The sequence below is a fragment of the Oryzias latipes genome, chromosome 13 (assembly GCF_002234675.1).
Source record: "Oryzias latipes chromosome 13, ASM223467v1".
NCBI lineage: Eukaryota > Metazoa > Chordata > Actinopteri > Beloniformes > Adrianichthyidae > Oryzias > Oryzias latipes.
Genome location: NC_019871.2, coordinates 31,913,572 through 31,940,877, shown reverse-complemented (window position 1 = coordinate 31,940,877; position 27,306 = coordinate 31,913,572). Strand labels below are relative to the sequence as shown.

General features: G+C 42.7%; 3 protein-coding genes across 4 annotated transcripts; 2 read left to right on the top strand and 1 right to left on the bottom strand.

Moving 5' to 3' along the window:
* The first annotated feature begins 1,438 nt into the window (after positions 1-1,438).
* Positions 1,439-3,221, top strand: LOC101166154 (retinol-binding protein 2). Its single transcript, XM_004075960.4, has 4 exons — positions 1,439-1,595; positions 2,501-2,679; positions 2,777-2,878; positions 3,093-3,221. Exons 1-4 carry the CDS (start codon positions 1,523-1,525, stop codon positions 3,144-3,146), a joined length of 408 nt encoding a protein of 135 aa, XP_004076008.1. The 5' UTR covers positions 1,439-1,522; the 3' UTR covers positions 3,147-3,221.
* A 2,100-nt stretch (positions 3,222-5,321) lies between these two features.
* On the top strand, positions 5,322-18,856 carry copb2 (coatomer protein complex subunit beta 2). Of its 2 annotated transcripts, XM_011483058.3 has the most exons (24): positions 5,322-5,357; positions 5,446-5,720; positions 6,746-6,827; positions 7,288-7,425; positions 7,529-7,615; positions 8,141-8,267; positions 8,691-8,839; positions 9,074-9,220; positions 11,320-11,419; positions 11,513-11,655; positions 12,156-12,355; positions 13,842-13,952; positions 14,241-14,329; positions 14,409-14,515; positions 15,064-15,207; positions 15,294-15,424; positions 15,540-15,747; positions 15,835-15,945; positions 16,233-16,447; positions 16,543-16,635; positions 16,810-16,990; positions 17,078-17,155; positions 17,491-18,225; positions 18,450-18,856. In XM_011483058.3, exons 3-24 carry the CDS (start codon positions 6,825-6,827, stop codon positions 18,522-18,524), a joined length of 3,372 nt encoding a protein of 1,123 aa, XP_011481360.1. In that variant the 5' UTR covers positions 5,322-5,357; positions 5,446-5,720; positions 6,746-6,824; the 3' UTR covers positions 18,525-18,856. The 2 variants fall into 2 exon arrangements, with proteins under 2 accessions (XP_011481360.1, XP_023817434.1); XM_023961666.1 differs by lacking the exons at positions 5,322-5,357; positions 5,446-5,720 and having other exon boundaries at positions 6,037-6,827.
* Positions 18,857-18,978: 122 nt separating this feature from the next.
* mrps22 (mitochondrial ribosomal protein S22) lies at positions 18,979-26,176 on the bottom strand. Its single transcript, XM_004075959.4, has 8 exons — positions 26,020-26,176; positions 23,801-23,958; positions 23,432-23,596; positions 22,527-22,670; positions 21,931-22,014; positions 20,258-20,403; positions 20,052-20,160; positions 18,979-19,252 (listed from the first exon to the last, which is right to left on the bottom strand). Exons 1-8 carry the CDS (start codon positions 26,147-26,149, stop codon positions 19,160-19,162), a joined length of 1,029 nt encoding a protein of 342 aa, XP_004076007.1. The 5' UTR covers positions 26,150-26,176; the 3' UTR covers positions 18,979-19,159.
* Positions 26,177-27,306: the final 1,130 nt, after the last annotated feature.

Below are 27,306 nucleotides of genomic sequence, written 5' to 3'. Positions count from 1 at the left end.
ACTTCCGCTGCTGAAACACCAGCTTGGTCTCATGCTGTCAAACCCTGAAAGGACGCTTGCAGAGCACCTGTTCAAGGCGAATGGGAGAAGAATCTTGTAAATAACACTACAACCAAAAATGGACAGAAATTTTTAAATTTAGAATGAAGATGTTTTTTAGACCTTTTTATGAAATGGTAAATGGCGTATACTTATAAAGCGCTTTCTACCTTCTTTCGAAGGCCCAAAGCGCTTTACAGTCACAGACCCATTCCCCCATGCACACACACATTCACAGACTGGCGGCGGCTCCGCTGCCGACCACTGGCGCCAACCTCCCACCAGAGGCAAGGTGGGGTTCAGTGTCTTGCCCAAGGACACTTCGACACATGGGCATGCAAGGCGGGAATCGAACCTGCAATCTTACGATCATGGGTCACCGCCCTACCGCTGCACCACGGCCGCCGAAATCCACAAAAAATGTCAATATCATTGTTTGTGGGATATAGATAGTATCAGTGATGATCTGTGGGGCGATTTGTCACATTTGTGCTAAAAATATTAGTTTGAGATTCAAAAAATGTTGACTTGAGGACGCTCAGGAAAAAAGCCCCTCATTGGCTCACTGTCTCAAATGTGATGCACACATTTTTACTGGATTTTTGAAAATTATTATCAACAAATATTGTTTTCTTTTAATACACCAAGTACCCAGTTTTAAAAATGAAGAACAATAGATTAGTTAGTCTGACCACAAGGTTTTGAAAATTAGCAAAAGTGTTTTTGAGATGTCATGGTAGAAGCCATTTAGAAAGTGAGCAGGAAAAGCCCTTTTACTGCCTTTAGTGCAATGATGATGATTGATGAAAACATTAGGGAAACGTTTGATCATGCTAACGATGCGTATCGACCAATGGCCAGGTCTCTATCAAAAAAGAGACTTTATCTCAACAGATGTCCTGTTAAAGTAAAGGATAAAAAAATGAATGGTTATGAAGGGTTAAAAGTGGATTTAAATCCAGAGAAGAATCTCTTCATGGCAGACCCTTAAAAAAGAGAAAATGGGTTTGAGGTTGTCTGTGAATATTTCTAAACATCCCTCCATCTTCCCTCCATTTGAACCCATTAGAGGAAGTAATTACATGAGATGGCATGCTGTGAGGGAATAGCAATTGAAGGAAAAAGCCCAGTACATCGAGCGTTAGGGCTTAATGCACGAAGGGAGCCGTGCGCATTAACTGCAGCAAACAATTTCATGTTGCTTTTTTTTTCTTTTTCTGTTCCAAGCGTTCGAAATGCAACAACGAAATCTGAAGTTTGCATGATTTACACGCCCAACTCTCATCTTTCTGAAGGGATTATCAGGCGGACCCTGTCCTTTAGTGCACAAACACACACACACACACATGCACACATGCACGCACAAATGGAGTGTATATAAGGGGTTGGGCCCTGGAAGGCACTCTCTCTGTCTCCAGTTCCACAACAGAGCTGTAGCCAAGCTGTAGCCAAGCGTGCACTTGCTCCCTAACACCTGTCAAAAATGCCTGCAGACTACAATGGGCGGTGGGAGATGGTGAGCAATGACAACTTTGAAGAAGTCATGAAAGCCCTCGGTAAGTCTATCTCACCCATATTGCATGAAAGACTGCCAAGAAAAAAGGAGAAGCAGCTTCTAGGCTTTTCTGAAAGCAGGCATCAGTTAGAGTATGACATTTAAAGACATGGCTGAAAAGAAGGAGCACTTTAAGAATCTGGCATGGGGGTGACAGGATGGATGAAGGCGCATTCATTAGTGAGAGGGAAAGGAGGCTTAAAAAAAAAAGAGTGCTGAGCTAATGCTTCATTTCCTTATTGAGCTGCTGTCAGGCTCAGTGTACCTCCAACTCTGAGCGCCTGCTGTCTGCTACCACGCCAAACACATATTGATTGAGTTTTTTTTGCATTTTCATCCTCCTGATTTGCAGAAAGGAAAAAAGAATGACTCTGGCCCTGGATCTGGCAGCGGGCCCGCTCACAAATTTAAAATGAAAAAGAAGGACTCTTCTCCTCCTGGCGCCTCATTGATCAGCCTTAGGAACACTTTTCATTATTTACGGCTCAATCTGCAATTTATTAAGCAACCACGGTGCACTCAGCCCACAAAGAAATCGTCAGCGTCTCCATCTGGGTAAAATATATCATTCACCCTGAGTAGAATCTGGGTGAGTGATGGAAAGAAATCGAGTTTTCATTCAAGGTAGAGTATGAACATCCTAATGGGGAAGATGGGTGTTTAACTTAGGCGCTGTGTAACACTTAAAGGGGCTTTGGTGAAACTCATTTAGGACCTGTGCTGGCCTAGTGGAAAATTATTTGGAAGAAGGAAAATGAAAGGAATCAGGATGAGTGTCCTATCACTGTGTGTCTGCTTTGGATGCAGCTGTGCATTAATAACAAGCAAAAACCAGGAGGATGCACGTGTCTGTGTGTGTGGTTGTGGCCACTCGTTTGACCCGCCGCATCTGTTTCTGACCCGCAGACATTGACTTTGCCACCAGAAAGATAGCCAACCACTTGCATCAAACCAAAGTCATTGTCCAAAACGGAGACAAGTTTGAAACGAAGACCCTGAGCACCTTCAGGAACTATGAGGTCAACTTCACAGTCGGTGAGGAGTTTGAGGAGAACACCAAGGGCCTGGACAACCGGAAAGTCAAGGTGGGAGGAGTTTTCCCGTTCTTCAAACATGATCTAAAGCACTGTCAGTGATGAGAGATGCCCCTGTCCCGTGTGTGACTGTGTGGTGATGTCACAGACTCTGGTTACATGGGATGGAGACAAGCTGCTCTGTGTCCAAAAGGGGGAGAAGGAAAATCGTGGCTGGACACAATGGATTGAGGGAGACGAGCTGCACCTGGTACATCATTTCTTTTTAAAGAAAGGGGGCAAATGAACCAAGGGGAAGGTTTTTTTGTTGCTCTCTGACAAGCTGACATTTGTTTCCGCTATACAGACTCATATCTGTGGGCAATAACAATAAAAGTCCATTTATCAGAAATGCCAAGATATCAGTTACGTTCAATTGTGAGAAGTTGCTCTTTAGGTCTAAAGGTCTGTGCCTTCTCTTTCAGGAAATCAGGGTTCTGGACAAAGTCTGCCACCAGGTGTTTAAGAAGACGAAGTGAGAGCAGAAAACACACTTTTTGTCTTTTTAAATGTGGAGAACTCAAATAAAAAGATTTATTACAATTTATAGAAAAGTCCCTGTTTGGTTTTGTTCTTCGTGATACACAAAATTTGATTTTATTAAATGGTAAACTCATCCATTCCCTTAAGCCACTCTGTCTCTTTTTGGGCCAGAGGGTTGCTGGAGCCTGTCCCACCCACTGCTTGGAGAAGGCGGGTCACACCCTGGACAGGTCACCAGACACGATCACACACACACTCACACCTGGGGCACTTTAGACCGCGGTGCTAGTTACGTCGATCGACCAAGCACATGTGGGAAGAGCGGGGCCATCAAAAATAGATAATCAATATATATATATTTTCTTTTAAAAAATCTGTCGGCAAATAATCATTCCCATCATGAAGTACGTCTCTTGATTGACATGCAGAGCAGTCAATCGAACATCCTCTGAGACACACGTCACTGCATGTTTAAGTACACTGAACACACATTTTCTCTGTTATCAGACTCTGATAAAGTTATCTCCTCACAAAGATCTGTGTACTCTTACTGCGTAGTTATGAGTTGTTAGTAGTATTTTTGACTGAAGATTTAGTAGAAGTTGTCAACTTTAAAGATAAATATATACATATATATATATATAAAGAGAGAGAGAGGTATCTATCGAAGCTCCCTGTCTGATAAGTAGCTCGTTTGCCAAAAATGTGTGAACACCCTGCTTTAGAGTAACCTATGAAGCATGTTTTTGAACAGTGGGAGGAAATTGGAATGTCTGGAGAAAACCCACACATGTACAGGGAGAACATGTAAACTCCACACAGAGGAGTCCCTGCTGGGATTTGAACAGTGGGGCAGTGCTAACCACTGCCCCACTGTTCCCAGTGAAGGTGTCAGGTGGACTTTTGCTTGTGGGTCCTGGGGACTCCAGGATTACTTTTTCCTGCCCTGTTCCTCAGATGACACATGGACAGGATGGACTGTTGTACTGCCAAAGTAATGGAATGCGCTGGAAAATTATAAAAATATATGAAAACAAAGTTGTATTCATTCAAAATGAAGTCAGCAAATACAGAAAAAGGTGAATACATTCTTATTTTTGTGAAACCCATGCAGCTTTTGTGTCTGTCCTTGACTTTCGACAACCCTGTGTCCTGCAGCCCCTCTGCAGGCTCTGGTGCTGCTCTCACAGGAAGTCTGCAGGATCCACGTAGCCAAACACAGAGCCAGTAAAGTCAAAAAGTCCCAGGTTCGCAAACAGGAAATGCATGGTTCTACCTTCAAAATAAAAGAACAGGTGTTGGAAGTGTCAAACCATTGGGAAAATCAAGAGGAAAATAGATGGGAATCAACAATAAATGAACCCTTTGTTTAGAAAATGTTTAAAAAAAATTAAGACAAAAAAGGTTCAAAGAACAGATTTGTCTTGTTACACAATTATTATCCTTTTCAACCTGCTTATTAATAGATATATATTTTCTATTCTTTCATGTATTTAATTTTATTGATCATGTTATGTATTTATGTATGTAATTCTAACCTCTTTCTTGTTGAGTCCTTTCGTGGTTATTCCCTGGTGCTCGCCATCACTGAGGCGGCTGGAGCTGTGAAGTGGACCCTGTTGGCGTCCCGGTCTTGGTGGGCGCTGTGGCAATGTTCCTGTACGGTGGCTGAGATCCCCACTGTTTCCTCACAGCAGAGCCAAGCCTTAAGCCTCTATAATAAAAAGTATTGTACGTGGGGTTATGGGATGTGTGTGTCAATGGAGAGGAGGAGGGAGGGTAAAGGGCGGGTTTTTATTTGAATTTGTCTTTTTTGTTTTTAATTGTAACGCACTGTGAGCTGCAAAATACGCAATAACTACTTTGAGTGAAGTTTGATTGAATTTATTGATTAAATCTCAAACCTCTAAAAAACAAACCATTTTCTCACGGTAAAAAAATCCAGAACAATACTTTTGACAGAACAATCTAAACATGCGTGTAGAAGAAAATTTTCTGGTTGCATTTTTCTGATAATGAAGGACAAATAGAGAAAATTAAGCTTAAAATAGCATTTCTGAATATTTGTTAATTTAAATCAGGAGCAGATAAAAAAAATGCTGTCAGAAAAGATTTTATTTGTGATGTGGAAAATACTCTGGGCGGGGCCACAGTCTCCCTGCTCTGCTCCATTCTGATCATCCACCTGCAGACAAACAGATGTCAAGGTATGTATGACAAGACAGACCCAGATGCTGAAACCCGGAAGGAAACTCAGGCGAATAGCGTGTAACAGAGAGCTTTTAATTTTCCCAGGCAGGAAACCAAAGTTCAAGCAGTAAAAGTTCGATAGCTTGGAGCGTAGCCGCTGCTTGTGGAGTCTTGGGCTCGTAGCAGGAAACGAGGCGCGGCTGGAGCGGGGCGAGTCTTGCCGAGAGGGGAAAACCACAGTCAGCCTGAAGTCTTGGGAGCCGAGGCGAGGATGGAGCGTGACGAGACGTGAGGCGAAGCCGAGACGGGTCGTGAGGAAGATCTTCCAGATGGACACTCGTGGATGCAGAACCTGGAGATGGAACAACAGGCAAGGTAAGGTAAGTACTAGCCAGAACATAGACTTAGCCAGAACGACAGAGGAGTCTAAATGCACCGAGGTAGGTAACGGACTGGCAAGGAATGCTGGGCAGGATCTCCTTAACCCTTGTGCTATCCTAGGCACTTATAGTTGGGAGTTGGGTCATCTAGACCCACTAGACAGTGCTCTGAACCTTTTTTCTTTAATGATTTGTGATCTTCACTGGTGTCCATGGATTACATTAAATCTTTCCACCTTTATCCACCTTTGTCATGGTAGGGAGAACACGTCAAAGTAAGGATGGGGTCATCTAAGATAGCACAAGGGTTAAGAAGGCGGTGAGGTAGATGAGCTGAGTGTCCACAGCTGGTTCCAATCTTCAGGTGAAGGGGAGGGGGAGGAGAACTGACAAGCACCGTGACAACAGATCCATGACCGTCTGTGTTTTCCTGGTCTGAGCTGGAATCTGGATCAGAACTGGACGGATGGATAGATCTGACATTGATCACCATTTTTTTTCCACTGGGAGCACTTTGAAAACAGATCAAATAAGATCACGTGCGACTTGAAGAAGATCAAATAATAAACGAAAACATACATGAGTTTTACCTAACTTTAATGACAAAACACAACAAATGTAAACCAAAAAGGCAAACTTTGTATTTTGTGTTTTTGTTTCATCATGAAGCAACAAATTAACAAAAGACTCTTCATCTTCATCTCCTTCTGCCATCTTCCCATTCTGGGTGCTGCAGGAATCTACCCAGCAACTGAAGAGTGCAAACACACCCTGGACATTTTCATCAGATAAATCCAAATGCGAATGTTTTGTGCTGGACCGCGCCAAAATAGTGTTCTCTGTCCAACTATCCCAGTATTTTCCGCGTCGCCTTTTTATTTCAAGAAAAGTTGACATTTTTTTTCCAAGCATCTTCATTTATTTGCCTGTTTGCTGTCTCACAGTGTGTACTTAAATTCCAAGTTTTATTGTGAAAATCTGAGGTGCAAGTTCTTGTCATTGTCGTTCCTTTGACTGTAATCAAGTTTCTCCTCTGGATGAGGAACTTCAGCAGAGCAGAACCAGCAGCTTCTTTACCAAACAGCAGCGCAGTCATCTGGAGTTATGGTGAGCACAAAAAACAACAACAAATCGTCTTTTCAGACTCATGTTTCCTCTCATAATAGCATGCGTGCTGATTTGTTTATTGAAGCTTGTTGAACTGTACTTTTTCTCTTGGGCTTTTTGCTATAAACCTGCATGCTGCATCCACACAGAGCGTTTCTTAAATATACAGAAGAAGTTAGGGAAAAGGGGAAAACAGGGAAAAGTGTGGAACCTGAAAACAGGAAAATGAGAAGCCCTGTGTTCACTGACATGAGAAAAACTTGAGCAGGCATGCATAAAAAATGCAAAAGACACGCAGACACACCTTTTAATACCAAATACCAATACCTTTTAATAACCAAACCCAAAACCTAACAAGTGCAAAAGTACCAGAGGAATAAACTATCCAAACGCAAACAACAGCAGCTGATAGTTAGCATGACTTTGGGAGTGGTTCCTGTCCTTACATTGTGTTGAACAGCCTCTGCGGTTGGAGATCAAGCGTTGGCTGACGGCTCGTTCAGAGCGCGTGAAGAGCGTTGACCTGCATTCCACCGAGCCATGGATGCTGGTCAGTCTCTACAATGGCACTGTTATGGTCTGGAACCACGACACGCAGGTAACACCAGCCTCATCCCATCACTGCTCTTTCAGATCCCTTCAGACTCCCCGCTAGAGTGTTCGTGTGTCACTCACAGGCCTTTATTCGTGTGTGTGTACAGTTGAAGGTGAAAACCTTCGAGGTGTGCGATCTGCCCGTCAGAGTGGCCAAGTTTGTTGCCAGGAAACACTGGATCATCGCCGGAGCGGTAGGTCCTTTAGAGACCCACTCCACTGAAAGTCAAGCTTTTGGTGGTTTAAACATGTTAGAGTCATTTTGAGAATTGATGTATTCAGATTGTTGTAAAACAGGAGCAGATGAAAAATGTCAGAGGGTCGGAAAAAGAGTGTATTGGTGACGTAGAAAACACAATCACATGCCAGAAGCTCCGTTCTGCTCTACTATGATGTGCAGACCAACAGATCCATGAATGTCTTTATTTTCCTGGTCTGAGCTGGAATCTGGATCAGAACTGGAAGGATGGATAGATCTGATATTGATCGCTGTTTTTGTTGCACCGCTAATTTTACCTTGGGGGTGTGAACAGAGAGCTCTCAGCAAAGGGGCAAATTGATGTCAACCTTTTAATTTTGGCTAAAAGCAGCATAATTAGTATAAAAAGACCACTGGGAAACTTGAAAAATCATCAATGATTGAAACAGGACTTCAGTGATTCATGTTTGAAACAAATCACACTTGTGCACAGCAGACACTCTTCTGTGTTTTTTCCCAGGACGACATGTTTGTCCGAGTGTTCAACTACAACACCCTGGAGAAGGTGAACATGTTCGAGGCTCACTCCGACTACATCCGCTGCATCTTGGTCCACCCCACACAGCCCTACATCCTCAGCAGCAGCGGTCAGCAGCCTCCTTCTCCCACAAATTGCCCTTTAAGTTAGTTTTGGAGAATTGTTTTGTAGAGTTGCCTCAGATACTGTCTGTAGGCAGATATCTGCACTCCTTGCATTTTGTTACCATTGGCCTGGATTTTTCCAAAATCGTCGCCGCTCATTTTTTTTCTTTATACGCTTAAGGATCTACTGGAATTTCTACTTTTGTCCTATAGATTTTTTGTTGTTCAATAACTTGAAGATGGTGTAAATTCCTGTGACCTCTTATTCCCTAACTGCAGTTGCTCAGAACGATAGGACATTTTTATAACTATTGTGAGATTTAACCATAGCTTTTGACAACAGTCTGGGCTTTCTTAAATCACACACCAAGAAAATTCCAAAAGACTTGCATCCATTTTTCATTTGAAGGGGTTTGTGTGTTTTGAAGATGACATGTTGATCAAACTGTGGGACTGGGAGCGGAAGTGGCTGTGCAGTCAGGTTTTTGAGGGACACACTCACTACGTCATGCAGATTGTCATTAATCCCAAAGACAACAACCAGTTTGCCAGCGCCTCTCTGGACAGAACCATTAAGGTATTGAAAAGTATTTTTTAAAATGATTTTACTTATCTTGTTTAGATCTTGAAATGGACACAAACAGATTGTTTCCTTTTGGATTCATGTAAAATAACCAAATGTACATAGAAACACACTGGAATGCTTTTTGTTTTTTTGCCATATCTGAAAGAAAATTCCCGTTTATTTTTACTAACAGCAGGAGTTTAGTCTGCTATTGAATAAAAACCTATTTCTCTTGCTAACCCTTAGGTGTGGCAGTTGGGCTCCAGGACTCCCAACTTTACTCTGGAGGGTCATGAGAAGGGAGTGAACTGTGTTGATTACTACAGCGGAGGAGACAAGCCGTATCTCATATCAGGGGCTGATGATCACCTTGTCAAAATCTGGGATTATCAGGTAATCACACATAAGTGGTGTGCAACACAGGAACAATTGCAACACTAAAAAGCCTCCTTCCATTTGTGTCATGGTGAGCCAACTAGCAAACCCTCGTCATGCATCTTTTTTAAGACTATCACTGTTGAAAATTGTATTTTTTGGTGTTTTTTACATAAATTTTTCTGATGACGGAGGACATACATGAAGAAAACAAACCTAAAATTGCTTTTATGTGTATTTATTCAAACCGTTCGGTAGATTCTGTTGTGTAGACAACTACATCAATGTATGTCTTTATTTTCCTGATCTGAGCTGAAATCTGGCTCTAAACTGAAAGGCTGGATAGATCTGATATTGATCACTGTTTTTGTTACACTGCTAATGTTTGGGGGTGTGAAGGGCTGTTAGCTAGCGGAGAGAGTGTAAAAGATGATAATGAAGTCCTGCAGCTCTGCAGAAAGTATGTCTTAGAAAACCAAACAGGTTTTTTCATTTAGGCTAAATCATAATGAAAAGACCACTGGGAAAACTCGAAAATAGATCAAAAAGATGATTGGAGTTGGACTTTGAGGCCACGTTTTGTACATTTCATGCATATTTCACAGATGAAAACTGATTATGGTGAAAATACGTAGAAAAAGTAAGAAAAGTTGATTCATCTGTGACATTTCCACAGATGTATCAGGATTGAACCACATTAAAGTCATGGGTGAAGTACGAGTAAACCACCCAAAGAACACGTCAACCTGTGCTTCATTGAATTTCTTCACTTTGACATTCAGAGTCCTGGACAGAAATCACATCGCGTCAACACCATGGTCCATACCTGCCATGGGCCCTCGCGATGCTTCGTTATAATTAACCCTTGTACTATCCTATAGGGTCAAGATGACCATTGACGTGTTATTCCTACCATGACAAAGGTGGATAAAGGTGGAAAGATTTCATGTAATTCATGGACACCAGTGAAGATCACAAATCATTGAAGAAAAAAGGTTCAGAGCTCTGTCTAGTGGGTCTAGATGACCCAACTCCCAATGTTAAAGTGCCTAGGATAGCACAAGGGTTAAACTGTCGGATTCCTCTGGTCCGCACCAGTTTTTACTTCAAAGGTATTTGCAATCGCTCGCGTCACAGTGGTCACATGGCCATTGGACTGGAATCGCCCCAGTCGCTGCTGAATGTGATACCTGCTGGAAACGTCACCCATGACTGGAATTTACGCCCATAGTGCAATTAATCATTTAACCTGAATTTATTTCTACGACTAGAGTATGTGATTAAACTCTACCCATAAAATTGTCTTTTAAACTCTGAAGTAAAGTTTACTGAAGAAGTTAAAGGAAATACCTAACTTCACAGAGAGAGAGAGAGAGAGAGAGAGCGGACAAGATAGAGAATGAAGCAAGACACCGTCCTGCAAGAGACCTGACCAACACTCTGTATGGACGGGAGGGGTTCAGATTGGTTAAGATTTATATAACCGTCACACATTAATAGAATCATGCATGAACTGTGCATGAATATTGCACTGTGCATTTGCAATTTAATATTGACCTGTATGCCAATTCATAATTCACAATTCAAATTCATAATATTTCTAAATTTAATGTGATATGTGCGGCATATACGCGATACAAAAGTTATACATTGGTGGTACATGGATGAAAATTTTATTAGACACGAAAGTGGAACGGTTGTGGAAAGCCGCAAATTTGCAAATCTCGCAAAAATCATGCACAATTGGGTATGATGTACGTAATAATTGCGTATGAACTACGTAAATTCCCAGTAAACTGCGTAATTCTGACCAAAATTTTTGAACAGCTCAAAACAGAATTCACATAAAGAGCCATCGGCCGAGACCTTCAACGGACATCTGTGCACGTCGACAATTGACGAAACACTTGTGAATTACATTTATCACGCTTGGATCACGAAATATCAAAATTTCATACGTGGAAAAAGGGGAAAGAATGTACAAAGTGGCTGTGTGACACAGCCCTTAGCCATTTGGTGTTCAATTTATGATGTATAGGTCAAGAACATTCGTGGTTTCAGAGCATCACCAAGGAAACAATACGTCTGACAGGGCCAGTTGTGTTTTTGTGTACCAGAATAAAACCTGTGTTCAGACCCTGGAGGGTCACATGCAGAACGTCACTGGTGTCAGCTTCCATCCTGAGCTGCCTATCATTCTCACAGGTTCAGAGGACGGTGAGTGTAATGCAGACCACACACACACACACACACACAGACGTGTATGCATTTGTGTAGTGCAGCGGGACCATGTGTGTTTTTTTTCTACAGGCACTGTTCGAGTTTGGCATTCCAACACCTACAGATTGGAAAACAGCCTTAACTATGACATGAACAGGGTGTGGTGCATTTGTGGGAGACCAGGGACCAACTATGTGGCTGTGGGCTGTGATGAAGGCAGCATCATCATTAAGGTGTCTGCAGCTAAATACGATAACATTTCCACATTTTAGTTTCCTCTGACTTGTATTTAGAACCAGAATGACCTTCAGTGTTTACCCAAATAATGAAAAGTTTGGTAAAATGAGCCTGAGTTTGATCATTGAGACAGATATTTTCATGAATCCTGCAGCACCGACTCTGGGAGGATTGTTAGTGTGACCCTGGTGGCTGAGACTCGGCTCAAAATAATGGCTGTTGTTGCAAAACAATTGTTAAGATTCAGTTTCAAACTGTTAAAAACAACAACAGAAAATAGAGGGCATGACCCTCCTATCTTCCACAGCAGCTTTGCACCGTTGCACCATCCACTCTCACAAGTGAAGTCATATTTGATGGCAGCTTGTGTAAACTGAAGGGATTAGAATTGACCTGTTGAGGTGACCGCCCATGGCCAATCCCCAGTATTACTTAATGGCCAGTTGTCCTTTCATTTGCCACAATGTTCACCTCGTCTTTCCCACAAAAACCCCAGCTGGGTCGAGAGGAGCCAGCCATGTCCATGGACTCCAGCGGGAAGGTCATGTGGGCGCGGCACTCCGAGGTGCAGCAGGCCAGCCTGAGGACTCTGGGAGACACGGAGGTAAAAGACGGAGAGAGGCTCCCACTGGGCGTCAAAGACATGGGCAGCTGTGAGATTTACCCACAAACCCTCCAACACAGCCCCAACGGAAGGTTAGTGAGAAAAAATATGTATGGGTAGACCAATATTTAAAAGACTGTCATTGAAATACAACTATGACCTCTTTGATCTTATATTAAAGCTGTAATCCTCCTTTTTTTCATTATTGTATTTTTACCTTTTGTGAAATATAAACACTAACATTTCATAATATATATGAATGTCATGTTGTATAAAAAACGCCCCCTCCCTCTTCCACGGGTGGTTTCTCCTCCAAGCTCGGGTCCTCTACCAGAGGCCTGGGAGCTTGAAGGTCCTGCGCAGTATCTTAGCTGTTCCTGTTCTTTTCTGGACTGAGAGGTCTGAGGTCTTTCCAGGTATCTGTTGTAGCCACTCCTCCAGCTTGGGGGTTACTGCCCCGAGTGCTCCAATTACCACAGGCACCACTGTCACCTTCACTTTCCATGCTTTCTCCAGTTCTTCTCTGAGTCCCTGGTATTTCTCCAGTTTCTCATGTTCCTTCTTCCTGATTTTCCCATCTCTTGGCACTGCCACATCCACCACAACGGCTTTCCTCTGTTCTTTATCCACCACTACAATGTCTGGTTGGTTCGCTTAGATGTAAATCAAAAATAAATAGCAAACATAGAAATTAAAAATAAATCTTTGACATCAGTGAAAACCTTTAGGTGCAAATTTAAAATCCATCAGTTGTAATCTATCAAAAGAATGTCTGTCAAATAAAATCCATGATACTCAAAAGAGCAAAGCGTTTCACATTTATTTAGCATAAGTAGAGTCACAACCTACTAACTACCAGAGAGAAAAAAATATTTTTAATGCTCCAAAAATGCTCTCCTTTGGAACCAAAAGGAGTTATTCAGTTGTATCCAGTGGTTGGGAGAAATTCAGGTTTAGAAAATGAATTTGCATTGCTGGTAGTGAGGAGGCTTCTACAGAAATTGGACATGAAAAATAAGTGTCCTTGGTTCTGTTGGTATTGTTGTTGATGAAGGAAACAAATAAACAGTTTATTCAAAGACATTAAAGAGAAAAACATAGACAGTACATGACCTAAAACTTGAAACAAAAGAAAATAAAATGATATCCCAGCAAATAGAAGAAAGTGAAATCACGAGGGTCAATCGATCCTTTAGAACCAGGAAAACTAAGTTGAGACAGAACCACGCCTTGCAGTTTCAAAAGGCTGATCTTTCCTTTTTAATCAAATATATAATCATTAAACTTTAAATGAATAACTATAAATCAATCAGTCAATCAATTTGTCAGAAGTGGCATCATTTGTCCTCAGTCACAGCTGCCTTTACTGGTGGATACAGGCTGTCTGCAGGCCAAACCTGTGCAGATAAAGCATGCAGATGTCCTGCAATAAAACTACAGAAGGCAGGCTGCTTGGTGAGGCTATGCACAGGTCAACCTCCCGTTTACGTGCATGTGAGTTGGGCATAAGGTATGGATAGCATGGATTCCTGCCAGCTCTTCTTTACATTCAGGCATGGATTTTCTGTGTTTTGGAAGGTTTGTTGTCGTGTCTGGAGATGGGGAATTCATCATCTACACTGCCGTGGCCTTGAGGAGTAAAAGTTTCGGCTCTGCTGAGGAGTTTGTCTGGGCTCATGACTCCTCACAGTAAGTCTCCCATTTATCAAATCAACACATTTGCTCCTCAGAATTCAGGATTCTTTCTCGATGCGTGGACTCTTCCTGAGACGCAGTGAGAACCAACACTGAAATGAAGTTTCACTATTTTAGTAAGTCCAGCTGAGGAAAGCCTGTTTCTGAGGACAGTGAACTCCTCATGCTGCCAGATTAAATATACTCATGTCAGTTGGTTTGAGAGTCAAGTTTCTGTGAAAGGTTATTGATGATTTTGTACCTCTTTAACGGGATTATTTAATGCAATTGTTGAATGTACAGATATGCCACCAGGGAGGGCAACAACGTGGTGAAAATATTTAAGAATTTCAAACCAAAGAAAACATTTAAACCCAGTTTTGGAGCAGAAGGTAAGTTTTGTTTGTGTTTTTGTGTACAATACAAATGACTTTTAATTTCAATAACTGTTGTTCTGTTGTCACCTATCAGAAATCTTCGGTGGCTTCTTACTGGGAGTGAAGTCAAACAACGGCTTGGCCTTCTACGACTGGGAGAACCTCCACCTGATCCGCCGTGTCGAGATCCAACCAAAGCATGTCAGTCAAAATTCAATTTCTGCCTTAGTCACAGCTGCCCTTACGGCTGTCTGTGGACAAAAAAAGGCAACCGGTACGAGGCATGCGGCTGCCTGCACAATATTTTAGGATCGTAGACCACTCGGTAAACACCAGAAGGGGAAATGTTCATACACATTTTTGTATTGGCATTTTGTGGGCAACAGGAACAACAGGTTGTGTCCGAATTCTTTCCCTACTCAATATATAGTGTGTTCACCATTGTGTAGTTCTGTCTGAATCTACAATTCCAAAATCCAGAGCCCTAGACATTTCCCAGAAGTCTCTGCGAAAAACCAGGGTGCATTGATGCTCACTAAATCGGTAAATATAGACCACAATGCATTGCGTCTAAACAATTTTTGTCCAAAAAATGTACATTTTTTAAGAAACCATCAACGTTTTATCTTCACAAGAAAGTGGACTCAAATAATCGTCACAAAACGTCAACCACCGTATGGGTGCATATGACTGAGGCTTTACTGCATGTTTAGTTTTATCTTCCAGTAAAAGCTGTGTCATGTCTTCAGATCTTCTGGTCTGAGTCCGGGAAGCTGCTGTGTATCGCCACAGACGAGTCTTTCTTTTTGCTGCGCTTCCTGCCGGAGCAAATCTCAGCAGCTCAGGAGTCCAAAGACAGAATGACAGAGGATGGGATAGAGGATGCCTTTGAGGTCAGGAGTACTGCTTTCACAAAACCCACGAGATGTCTCGGTTCCTGTACTGATCCTCCATTTATTCCTGTGTTTTTCCTGACCAGGTGGTGGGGGAGGTCCAGGAGGTGGTGAAGACAGGCTTATGGGTGGGAGACTGTTTCATCTACACCAGCTCTCTGAACCGACTTCAATACTATGTTGGAGCGGAGATCATCACCATAGCCCACCTGGACAGGTCCCAGACAAAATCTATTGCTATTTTTTACACCATTTCTCAGAGGATGAAATAAAATGAACAAGAAATTCTATAAGGTTGCGTTAAAAGTTTTGTCTTCCCCTGTGCACCGCAGGATCATGTATCTGCTGGGTTACATCCCAAAAGACAATCGTCTCTACCTTGGTGACAAGGAGCTGAATATTATCAGCTACTCCCTGCTTCTCTCTGTGCTGGAATATCAGACAGCTGTCATGAGGAAGGATTTCTGCACTGCTGACAAAGTTCTGCCCACGATCCCCAAGGACCAGAGAACCAGAGTCGCCCGCTTCTTAGAGAAGCAGGCGAGTTTACTGGTCTAATCATCTGTCTGTTTGACTTTCATTCACAAAAAGGCCTGATGTTTTTACGTCTTTTCTTCTTCTGGACAGGGATACAGGGCGCAGGCGCTGGCCGTGTCCACTGACCCAGAACACAAGTTTGAACTGGCTCTGCAGCTGGAGGACTTGATCACAGCCCACCAACTGGCGCTGGAGGCCGAGGTCAGAGACCCTTCAGTTTGGTTAAACGCACAGATTTCATATCTTATCTCTTATTCTTCAAATAATCCAAAAACAATGCCATGAACTGATTTTTGCTCTGCTTGGATTATGAGGCTAATGATTTTCTCTGATCTGCAACCACTAAAAATGAAAACAAATTTTATAATCGGAAGTACTTTTCATCCATAATTTATGAGTCACAGTCAGTGGAAACAAGAGGGTTCATTGTTGTTAAAGTTTAAGCTTGGCATCCCATGATAATCCCCCTTGGCCTGCACGGTTTTCAGTCACAGCAGAAGTGGAGGCAGCTGGCAGAACTCGCTACCACTAAGTGCCAACTCACCCTGGCTCAGGAGTGTCTGCACCGAGCAAGGGATTATGGGGGATTATTGCTGCTGGCAACCACCTCTGGGAACGTGGAAATGGTGGGCAAACTGGCCGAGGGCGCGCAGAAGGATGGGAGAACCAACGTGGCCTTCCTGTCATACTTCATACAGGGGAGGTGGGTGTTTTTTAAAACCTAGGAGCAGGAACCACTACTGTAAACAGGTTCATGTGCCGCGGTACCATTTCCTTAACGGCAGTTTGCTTGCGTAGGCTGGAGAAATGTCTGGACCTTCTTATTGAAACCGATCGACTGCCAGAAGCTGCATTCCTGGCAAGAACATACATACCCAGCCAGGTCTCCAGGTAAAATGCTTTGGCAAAAAGCACGAGGTACATTTGCCCACATCTATTTGACTTTCTCAACAAATTAATCTGCAAGAGGACAGACACGTGTATAAATATATATATAAAGGTTAAAGATGCTGTTTTCATCAGAGCTTTCCCACATCACAAGTGAGCTTTGCTCATTTTCTCCAGGGTGGTGAAGCTGTGGAAGGAAAGTCTGTCCAAGGTTAACAGGAAGGCAGCAGATGCTTTAGCTGACCCTGCAGAGTACAGCAACCTGTTCCCTGAGATCCAGCAATCCCTGCTGGCTGAGCAGTACCTGAAGGAGACTGGAGTCAGGGTCAGACCGTCTGCAGAGTACCCACTCGTCACGGTCAGTGGCAGAAACCATCGACTAACTTCACTCTAACCTAAGCAAGCTGCACAAATATCTGTTGAATTATTTATTCTCACTTTTCAGCCGAACGAGGATCGTCACGTTCTGGAAGAATGTCGGGCTTTTAGGCCTGAAGCAGACATTTCTAAGCCAGCAGAGTTGGTAAGAGTCTGCATGTGCTGTTGTATCATGCGTTATGTTGTGGTGTTTCAATAAAGGTTTAAAAACGTTGTGTGAAAAACACCTGAAAATATCAGTCCTGCAACACTGGCATTAAAAATCAAGTAACAACAATGTCCTTCTCCTTTTTCACAAACACCTCCACCCACCCAGAAAACACAGCCATACTGATATTGCTTCAACATTTTAACCATCTTTTGATTTATTGGAAAAGTATTCCCAGAGGAATTGTGATTGTGATTATGCCGCACTCCCTTCAGCTCCAGAATTCATGAAACTGGGATCTCTGTTTTTATTTTATTTTTTTGTGTGTGCAGGAAGTGGTGAAGACAGAGGTGGAACTTCCCGTTCCAGCTGTGCTGACAGAGCTTCCACATTCAGAAGAAACCGCGCAGGAAGAGCCTGTCACACTAGAACAGGAATCCACAACCGCTGAACGTGGTGAGCCAGCACATGTGCAGAGCATCCCCTCTGACGGAGAAGCCACAAAAGATTACACCAACACAACATCTGAGGAAGGCTTTTCACAGCCAGAGATGGTACAGTCCAGCCCAGTCCAAAATGTCCAATCAACTGCCTGCAAATCTCTAAATGATAGCAACCTGACAGGTGAAGAATTACCAAGTGAAGCAGCAGCAGCAGAGCTTACAATTTCAGCAGATTCTGAAGTGAGTGAAGAAAACTCCAATTATAATGATCTGGAAGCAGGGACCACCTCCTCACAAGTCTCAGCTGTGATGGAAAAGAGTCTGAGTGAACTAGCTTTAGGACCTGAACTGTCACACACAGCAACAGAGGAGTTCCCCTCCTTCCAAACCGCCGGCAGCCAAGACAGTCCAAACGTGGAGTCTGCAGCTGAAGGAGGACTGGTGCTGCCGAAGCAGGAACAAGGCAAACAGAGCGTGGGACTAACTCTAGAACCAGAAGAGGAGCCAGAACAGCAGGTTCCTCTGGAGGTCTGCGCCATGGAGGAACCCCCTGCAGGAAGCAATGAAGAGGAGGGAGAGTCTGAAGAATCAGCAGAAGACCTGGAGGGAGACGTTGCTGATGAGGTAGACTTTTTTTCACTGGAGGACAGTCCAAGTTGTATAAAGGATTACTACTACTACTACTTTAGTTCAATAACAATCATAGTGTCTGTATTGTTACTGGCTTCTTCTGTTATCAGACACAGTTGTGTTTGTGCACATACAGTCAGGTATGTGCACAAACAACCGTGTCTGATAACAGAAGATCCTAAGAAAATACTACTACTTTACTTCTATTTTTTCTGTAGGACCTAGATGATCTGGACATGGAGAACTTGGACCTGACAGATGTCTGTCTGGAGGAAGATCTGCTGAGTGAATAGAAGTTTAATACTTTTCTAGGAAAAATAGCAATGACTTTTGGGAGGTGTTTGGTTTGATGCAGAGTCAGAAGCTGAGAGTTGCTTCTGTTTCATCCCAAATATTGACTAAAAGCTCCTTTCTGTGTGAACTTTCTATGAGGAAAAGACTTGAAGCCATGTTCTTCCCTTCCCCAAACCCCTTGGATCAGTCCAAGAACCTTCAGTATTTTCTGTTTTAAGGCAAAACAAATCTTTTGAAGGCTTAATGAACACTTTGTTCACATAAATGCCAAACCAGCCACCATGTCCCAAAGAGTTGCATTAAAAACAACTTCATGCAGCTGATGAAAGACTTCACAAGTATCTGTCTCATCTTTTTAGTTTTGGTTCTTTATGTCTTTAAATAAAGCATCCAATGTGAAGGCTTTATTGTTTTAGAATCGAAAATTGAAAGAACAAAAAAGAAGTGTGGAACTCGGTACAAAGGTTGGTTTTATTTTATCTGCTATAGTCATGTCTTCTTGCAGGTGGGGGTTTCTAGGGGGTTCTGCTTTGCTCTAAGTTGAGCGGCATTCTGAACCATCACATAGAAACAGAGGCGGTCAAATCTTCCTCGGCAGCAGTCTGAACGTCTGGACGTTCATCCCGGTGTGTCATCAGACAGATGAGCCTTCGACGGCCTTCTGCTCGAACGCCTGCAGGGCCAGCTTGATGTAACCCGACCTTTGGGATTCCTTCTGTGCGTAGATCTGCAGAAACATTTAGATTAGAGTTATGGCCGCTTTAACATGATTCCAAAGTGCAAGCTTTAGGTGTAACATTAGCAGAACACCTCCAGGTGAAGATGAGCCTGTTTGCATGCCCACAGAAATCAGGTAATGCAGTCATCGGATATTTGCAAGTCTGCCATGGAAACGCGATCACCGGATAATACAGACTGATATGGTAGTCCATTAGATTTCAGAGAGATATGGATGCAAAGAAGTACGTTTCTTCTTGTTCCATCCAAACTCAAACCTGTCTTTTCTTTAAACACGCCGTGGAAATAACCGCAGCAGGGCTGGTTTTGCTAATGTCTGCAAAACAAGCAACACTTTGCTGCTGTTCTCTTGAATGCAACCTGAATGCAACCCGGATGCAACCTGAATGCAACCCGAATGCAACCTGAATGCAACCCGAATGCAACCCGGATGCAACCTGAATGCAACCCGGATGCAACCTGAATGCAACCCGGATGCAACCTGGATGCAACCTGAATGCAACCCCGATGCAACCTGAATGCAACCCGAATGCAACCCGGATGCAACCTGAATGCAACCCGGATGCAACCTGAATGCAACCCGGATGCAACCTGGATGTGACCTGATTGCTCCTACACACTGGAGAAAAACATGAGCCACCCAGACAGGAGAGCTTGAGTTGGGGTTGGCCTTACTTAAGCTCTGAATAACTGTTCTGACTGCAGTGAGGACAATTCCATGAAATGTGGATCAAAGAGCGAAGCACTAAACCAGAACTGTCAGGAGGTTCCAGCTGAGCTGTTCTTGCCTTCAGCAGGTCAGTCCCACTGGCTTGTTGGCTGGCAGCCTCCTGGGCAGACTGGCTGTGGGGATGGACCATGTGGAAAAGAGACACGAGGCTCACGGCATCATCAAGACTGCAAACACACAGACATCCACAGCAGAGTGCTCAGCAGAAATCTTCAATGGTGTGCTGCAACTGTACAGGATGGCAGATTGTAAACCACGACTCACAGCTCCCTCTTCAGCATGTCCACTATCAGCCCATCAACCCTGCGGGAGTTCACCAGGTACCAGGCCATGCCCCCGAAGTGTCGGGTGGACCGGAGCAAATGGTATTTACCCTGCTTCTCCAGGTCTTCATATGTGGCTCTGTGGACCTTGGCATGAAACACAGGTGTAAGATCTTTAGGCACATCCTATAGCGACTTAAGGCGAGTATGTACACAGGAAATGTCTTTTCCTCTCTTCACTCTGTGTCCAGTGAGGACATGATTCAGAAAATAGATTTTTTTAGTTCCATTTCTGTCCCGTGTTCATGGAATGATCCCCATGATGTAAATTAAAAAAGTAATAATTTAAAAAAAAAAGTCTAAATTCTTTTATTTACACACATTCTTGTGTGTAATAGCGTTAGCATATGTAGAAGGACTGCAATGAAAACAACAGTCATGCTAACTGGATGAATACCAACAATGAGCTGAGATTCACTTTAAACATGACATCACTGCACTGAAACAAGCAGAAATGCATTGTTGTTACATGTTTGTTAGCTTATTTTGCTGGTCTGAGGGGTAAAGTGTGTTACTTCTGTGTTTTCTTGTGTGTGAAGCACAAATGAATCTTGTACTGTCCAACACTCATCAGTTCACTTACAGCGCAGACTGACAGGAGGAGCTGCCTCACAGCAGATCTCAGACTCCTGTAAACTGGGTTGAATTTGTGCCTTTATGCTCGCGTATGCTGATGATGTAACGCTTTATTATTTTGTAGACGTTGACATTTTCCAGGGAATAGTTTGTCTATCATTAGTCAGTGTTCAGTTCTGACATAAAGTTGCACTGAGAAGATATAAAGCTGAGCTTTTAGAGATAAAGAAACATTTGTTTCTAAATGCTTTAACGTCTTTGGGAGGATTTTACTGACTTCTTGGTTCTTCCGTTATCAGACACGGTTGTGTTTTTTCACATACTACGTTTCCCTAGTTCTATTAATGCTTCTGCATCATGAGGTCACTTTTTAAGCCAAGGTCCAATTGACTGTACAGTCAATGATAGCTATCTGTCCTAGGGGGAGGGGTCTGATTTAGGGATGGGCTGGCCCAGACCCCCCTTTAGCAGCGGGCCTGCACACGCATAATGCAATGTTTTCTCTAAAGTCTTTAGGTTCTTCCTAATTTGAGTTACTTTTCTTTTTGATTAGCCAATTGCTGTTTCAGCATTCCGATTGGCTAACCTGCTTTTGGTGCCCGCCCCTCCTTTTGTACCTCTCCAGGGTTAAAATTGTCTCTTCTGAAACAAATGGCTCAAGCTTAAAAAAATGCTCTTGATGTAAAGACTATTTTCACCAGCAGGGGGCAGACTTGAGCATTTGCCTCTAGAGACACCTGTTTGCAACTGACAAGACATTCAGCAAATGTGGATGTTTTTGTTTTTTACAAGCGAGTGGTTTTCTTTGCAAGTTCTAAAGCTGTTTGACTTTCAATTCACATGTGGGATTATCAAACCAGGCGTGTAACTTTGCATGTTGTGACAGTGAAATGCAGACACGCGTCATCTTCACATGACACGTGTGTGACACAGCCCCCAGATGCACACCCAAAGCAACACATTTACCTTCACACATTGCTGTCACAATTTACACAAACTGTTGAACGTTTGACCTAAAGAGTGTGGAGGTCGTCTTACGTTGATGTAATCTGCAGAGTCTGGTTCAAACTGGACCAGACACAAGTCCAACACGTCCTGATGACGGTCCTGGGAAAACACCATCTACACCACAAAAGGATATTCATGTCAAAAGACATCAGAAGACCTTCAACCGTGGTTTATGGGCATCTCTGCCACCCCTGCTAAACTGATTTAAGTTCATAAAGCATATATTCCCATTTTAAAACCCATTGTGTTTGATTATGAAAATCTGCCATGACTATTCATTTAAATTGAACAACTGTAGCACTTTTATGATTAAACTTTGGAAATATTAAAATATCTGTAAAAAATTGTTTTTTAAATGTCAAAATTCAAGAAATAGCTTTAAAAAATATGAATTTTGAATATGATTTCTAAAAGAAAAAACTAGATGATTTGCAGATCATCTCTCCTTAATTTATGGCCACATGTTGGAGAGTAAAAGTGTCAGAAAGAATCACCATGTTCTATGAAAAAGCAGCAGAAGTCCTGCAGACTCAGCAGGATTTCTAGAGTCAGACATCCAGAAAACAGAAGATTGGGTCACATCTGTGTTGAAAGCAGAAACACGCTGCATGTCTGCAGCTTCCTACCCTGAGGTTCTCCTCTTTGAAGATGAGAGGAGGCATCAGCTTGCGCCCCTCCTTGGGGAAATACACCTGGATGAGCCGGTCTCTCTCCTCCCAGGTCGCCTTCCTGAGACTTCCGTTTGGCTCTCGAACGACGATGAACCTCTCCTGCGGGATGACAGCAAAACGTCTACGTCTTTGTGCTGAAACACCACTGCCAAAAAGAAAATCCAGCCGAGCCGCACGACTTTTGGTTTTCCCTGAAACTTGTTCCACATGGACCAGGGGTCAACAACATGAAAATCCACAGACACATGTGGCTCTTTTGTCCCTCCATGTGGCCCGTTGGCTTTCAAAAATCCTAACAATTTTATTGATCAATGGATGTGTAAATTTGGTGAATTTGGTGAAGTTTATTCACTAATATTCAGCTGGAATTTCCAAAATGTCAGATAACTGCAAAATGACAGTAAAAGATTGAATCTATCGTCAGCGTGCTTCAGCTCGATTCCCATCTTCTGCTGCACAGCAGTGTGTAGTTAATGTTCAGAGGCAAAGCTCTTCAAAAACACACCCATGTTATGTTCATAATTAATTATAGGAGAGAAAAAGACGGACGGTGCATCAAAGTCAATGAAAGAAAATGTTAAGTTTGACTTTCTAGCTTCTTTTTAAGTAAATCTGCTGCAACAGGAAGAGCTTACTGACAGAGGGTGTATTTTATTTTGAAAGGATCTTCTTTACTTGTATTTGTAAACTTCATTCTATAAATGAATGCCTTAAGGGCCACAAACGCATAAATAAAGTGCTTTTTTTCCTTTTTTAACGGTGAAGTGGGACTCTTTATGCTTCTTTCACCCCGAAAGGCTGCAGACCTCTGGCACAGAGCAGCCACACCTGCTGCATACGAAGAGGAAGGCTTCGTGTACCCTGTGTGGGATGTTGTAGGTAATGTCCGTAAAGACATATCTGGCAGTGTCCATCCCTTCCAGAATGGTGTCCACCGTCAGAACATCATCGATGGGCTTCCTCTCTGGGAGAACGGGCGGCATCTGCAGCAGCTTCTTGGCCTGTTCGGCAGCCTGCTGCGTTGCCTGAAGAAAAACAGAGGATATGATGGAACTTAATTCAAAATGATAATAATGGAGTGTTTCCCAACCCTGGTCCTCATGTTATACTGTCCTGCTCAAACACATGGATGACTGCCACTGCAATGCGGAGCCTGCGTGCAGGACAGTGTTCCCCGAGGACCAGGGCGGGAAACACCAGCAGAAAGACGGAGGAGCTGTAGGAAAAACCTGCTGCAGTTGCTCATCTGTCATGAGTTTGTACGTGGGGGGCTTGAGCTCCTGTTTGATGGGCCGGAACACTTTCTGCAGGTCCAGGCCTGTTATTCTGGTGAGGAGTTCCTGCACTGCTGGATCAGTGAACTGGGGCTGGACATTCTCTCCTGGAGCTGCAGAGGAGATCACACACACACACACACACATATACACGCGCACACACACACAAAACGTTTCACACCCACATCAGGCAGTGGTTGTAAACAAAAGTGGATAAGGAAAGTGGGTAAAGAACACAAATAAAAGGCTCAGCTGTGGTAAAGAGCAACTAAACTACATTAAATCTCCGTAATATACAAGAAAGTATTTACACTACAACACAATAACTGGCTGAATGGTTAGCGTAGCCTCACAGCAAGAAGGTCCCCGGTTCAAGTCCCGGCTGGGGGACCTGAACCAGAACACCAATGGGGGACCTTTCTGTGTGGAGTTGGCGTGTTCTCCTGTGCATGCGTGAGTTTTCTCCGGCTTCCTCCCACCGTCCAAAAACATGCTTCATAGGTTCATTGGTAACTCTAAATTGTCACTAGGTGTAAATGTGAGAGTGAATGGGTGTGTGATTGTGACCCGGTCACAGACTGGTGACCTGTCCAGGATGTCCCCCGGTTAGGTTCAGAGCACTGTCTAGTGGGTCTAGATGACCCAACTCCCAATGTTAAAGTGCCTAGGATAGAACAAGGGTTACAGATCCACTCCAATGAAAATGGTGTTTTTGGTGTTTTTGCCCCATTTTTCTGATGATAGAGGAAAGAGGAGGAAAGTATTTCTTTGTTCAAAACATTGTGGATCAATAGCAGATGTAAAGATGCCATTGGAAAAAGCTTGTTTTTTATCTATTCATTTGGTTTATTTGATAAAGGCCGTGAAGGAACATTGTGACGTAGAAAATACTCTGGGCGGGGCCAAAGTCTCTCTGCTCCGCCCCATTCTGATCATCCACCTACAGACCAACAGATCCATGAACGTCTCTGTTTTCCTGGTCTGAGCTGGAATCTGGATCAGAACTGGACGGATGGACAGATCTTATACTGATCACCATTTTTGTTGGAGCAGCAATGTTAGGTTGGGGGTGAGGGGCTGTAAGCTAGTGGGAGAGATTGTAAAGAAAGAAAAAGTGGGGGCAGGCATTCTCCGCGCCAACAGTCCCGTCCACAACTCGGAGGCAAATTTCTAGTGAACTCCTGCTGCTCTGCAGAAACTATGTCCTAGAAAACCAGAACACCGTTTTTTATTTTAACTAGAAAACGGCATAATCATTACTAAAAGACTACTGGGGACGCTCCTACAATAGATCAAATGATGGTTGGGGTGGGACTTGGTTTGTATATTTCAAAGTCGTCTGTAAATGTAGTTTATCACTTTAACAGAATGAAGATCTGATCATCTCTCTTTGCAGCAAAGCAGGCTCAAATCATGACACTTCCAACTCCGTGTTTCACAGCTGGGATTTGGTCCTACAATGCTGCCCTCTTTGAGAGGAAGATCAATACTAGAGCTGTTTTCTAACTGCCATGCTCCTTTACAAATAAATGCTTGCAGAGGTCTGCACTGTCTCATCAGCAGCAGGCAGAACGTGCTGCAGGTCCTTCAATGGCATGTTGGCTTGTTGCAGCCCCTTAGCATCTTTGTGTGACACACCTCAGCGAAAACTGAGCCACTGTCCCACTTTATTCCGTTTTATTTGTTTAAAAAATATATTTTTATATCATATAATTAAAAACAGTAGAAATAAATGTCCATGTATCCAGAAATTGTGACAAAATTTAACAAGCTAACTTGGCATATTTTCCCCACTTGTGTGTATTTTCAGATTTTGCTGTTAAATACAAGCAATTCCTGTCATTAATATAGTTTATTTTATAGAAGGTTTTCTAATCATTAGAATTCCCCTTTTGAATTTGAATTGCGTGAAGAACTTCTTTAATTTTCCTAATCAGTTCGTCGGCTTGTAACAGACTGCTAAACATTTCCCAGCATCCTTTTGTTCTCGCATTCACAGACACTCCGTTTGGAAGTCTTTCATTTTTAAAGACAAACAAAAACATTAAAACTTTATCTAATGATCTGAGACTGAAAATCTGTTGTATTTTAAGCTACACATCCCAAGGTCAGCATCTCTAACAAAACAATCATTCATTCCGCTGGAAAAAAAGTTCAGCCTCGTGAAACCATACCTGTGTTCTGCGTGTCACTACACCACGTCCTCGCGCTCCACTTCAACATCGACATTTTCTTATTTTTGTGCACATTTCTGACACGGGTGAAGCTCCGAAACATGCAGTGCACAGCACCGAGCGCCGCCATCTTTGTTGTTACCTCAACGTGACCTCTGACCAACGCCAAGGGATTGTGGGAAATGTAGTGAGTTCAACCAATCATTTTGTGCAAATGAAAGTCAAAAAGAACTGACTCTATGACATGGATAAGAATCGAAACGTCTTTTAGTTGATCCGAAGAACAGAATTTGTGATAATTTAATTCCAAAATACTTTATTATTCCTCCAACTGTAAATTAAGCACAATTTAGGGTGAAATGCCTTAAAACTAACTAAGGAACTAATTTATATTAGTTACAATCATTGGTATATTATTTATTAATAAATAAAACAAACAAGTCTATGTTTATTTTTGGTAGATTTTAGGACAGATTAGTGTTCTGTGACGTTTCCTCATTCGTCGCCAGGTGGCGGTAGAGCCCCGCACACCCGCCAAAACCCCGTCATCCTGGAGAAAAGGCGCCCTCCTCTCATCTGCCATGTTCTCAGAGGACTTTAAAATCTTGGAGACAGCAATATTATATCAGAGTCCTGCAGCATTTGCATTTATCTTTGTGCTTCAGCTCGGTGTAGCCTACACACATTCCTGACTATGACATGCTGTTCTGGACTGATAGCTGCAGAATCTGGACGTCTGGGTGATAACTCCAAACTACTTTCCCCCAAAAAGAAGAAGAAAAAACAGAAAACTTTTTATAGAAAAACAAATGTGTCATTTATTTATCTTTTCCCTGTTAAACAGGAAATAATAGACTTTAGGTTGTGTTCTCCTGTTGCACATCTGAATAATGCTAAATAATCTGGAACAGTTTCTTTGGTTTGCAGAATTCGGGTTTTGATTCCTGGTTTTACAGTTTTGATGCCAAATAGTTTAGGCATAAATTTGACACCATAGTCGTTGCTCTGCAGTGTCATCAAGAACAAACGCTGCTCCACATGCAGATCATCAGGGTAAACATTTAAATACTGCAAACATATTGGAATAATTATTTTTAAGTAGTTAAAAAAACAGCTAATAAATATGCAGACATTGACTATCTTGTAACACTTTTTAGATAAAAGTAAAACTCATTCTACTTTAATCTAATAGTTCTATCGTTTCTCCTTTGTGGGATCAATAATGTTTTATTCTGTTCTATTCATCCCTTCTAACTTTATCTAAAGCTGGAATATAGCTTTGATTTA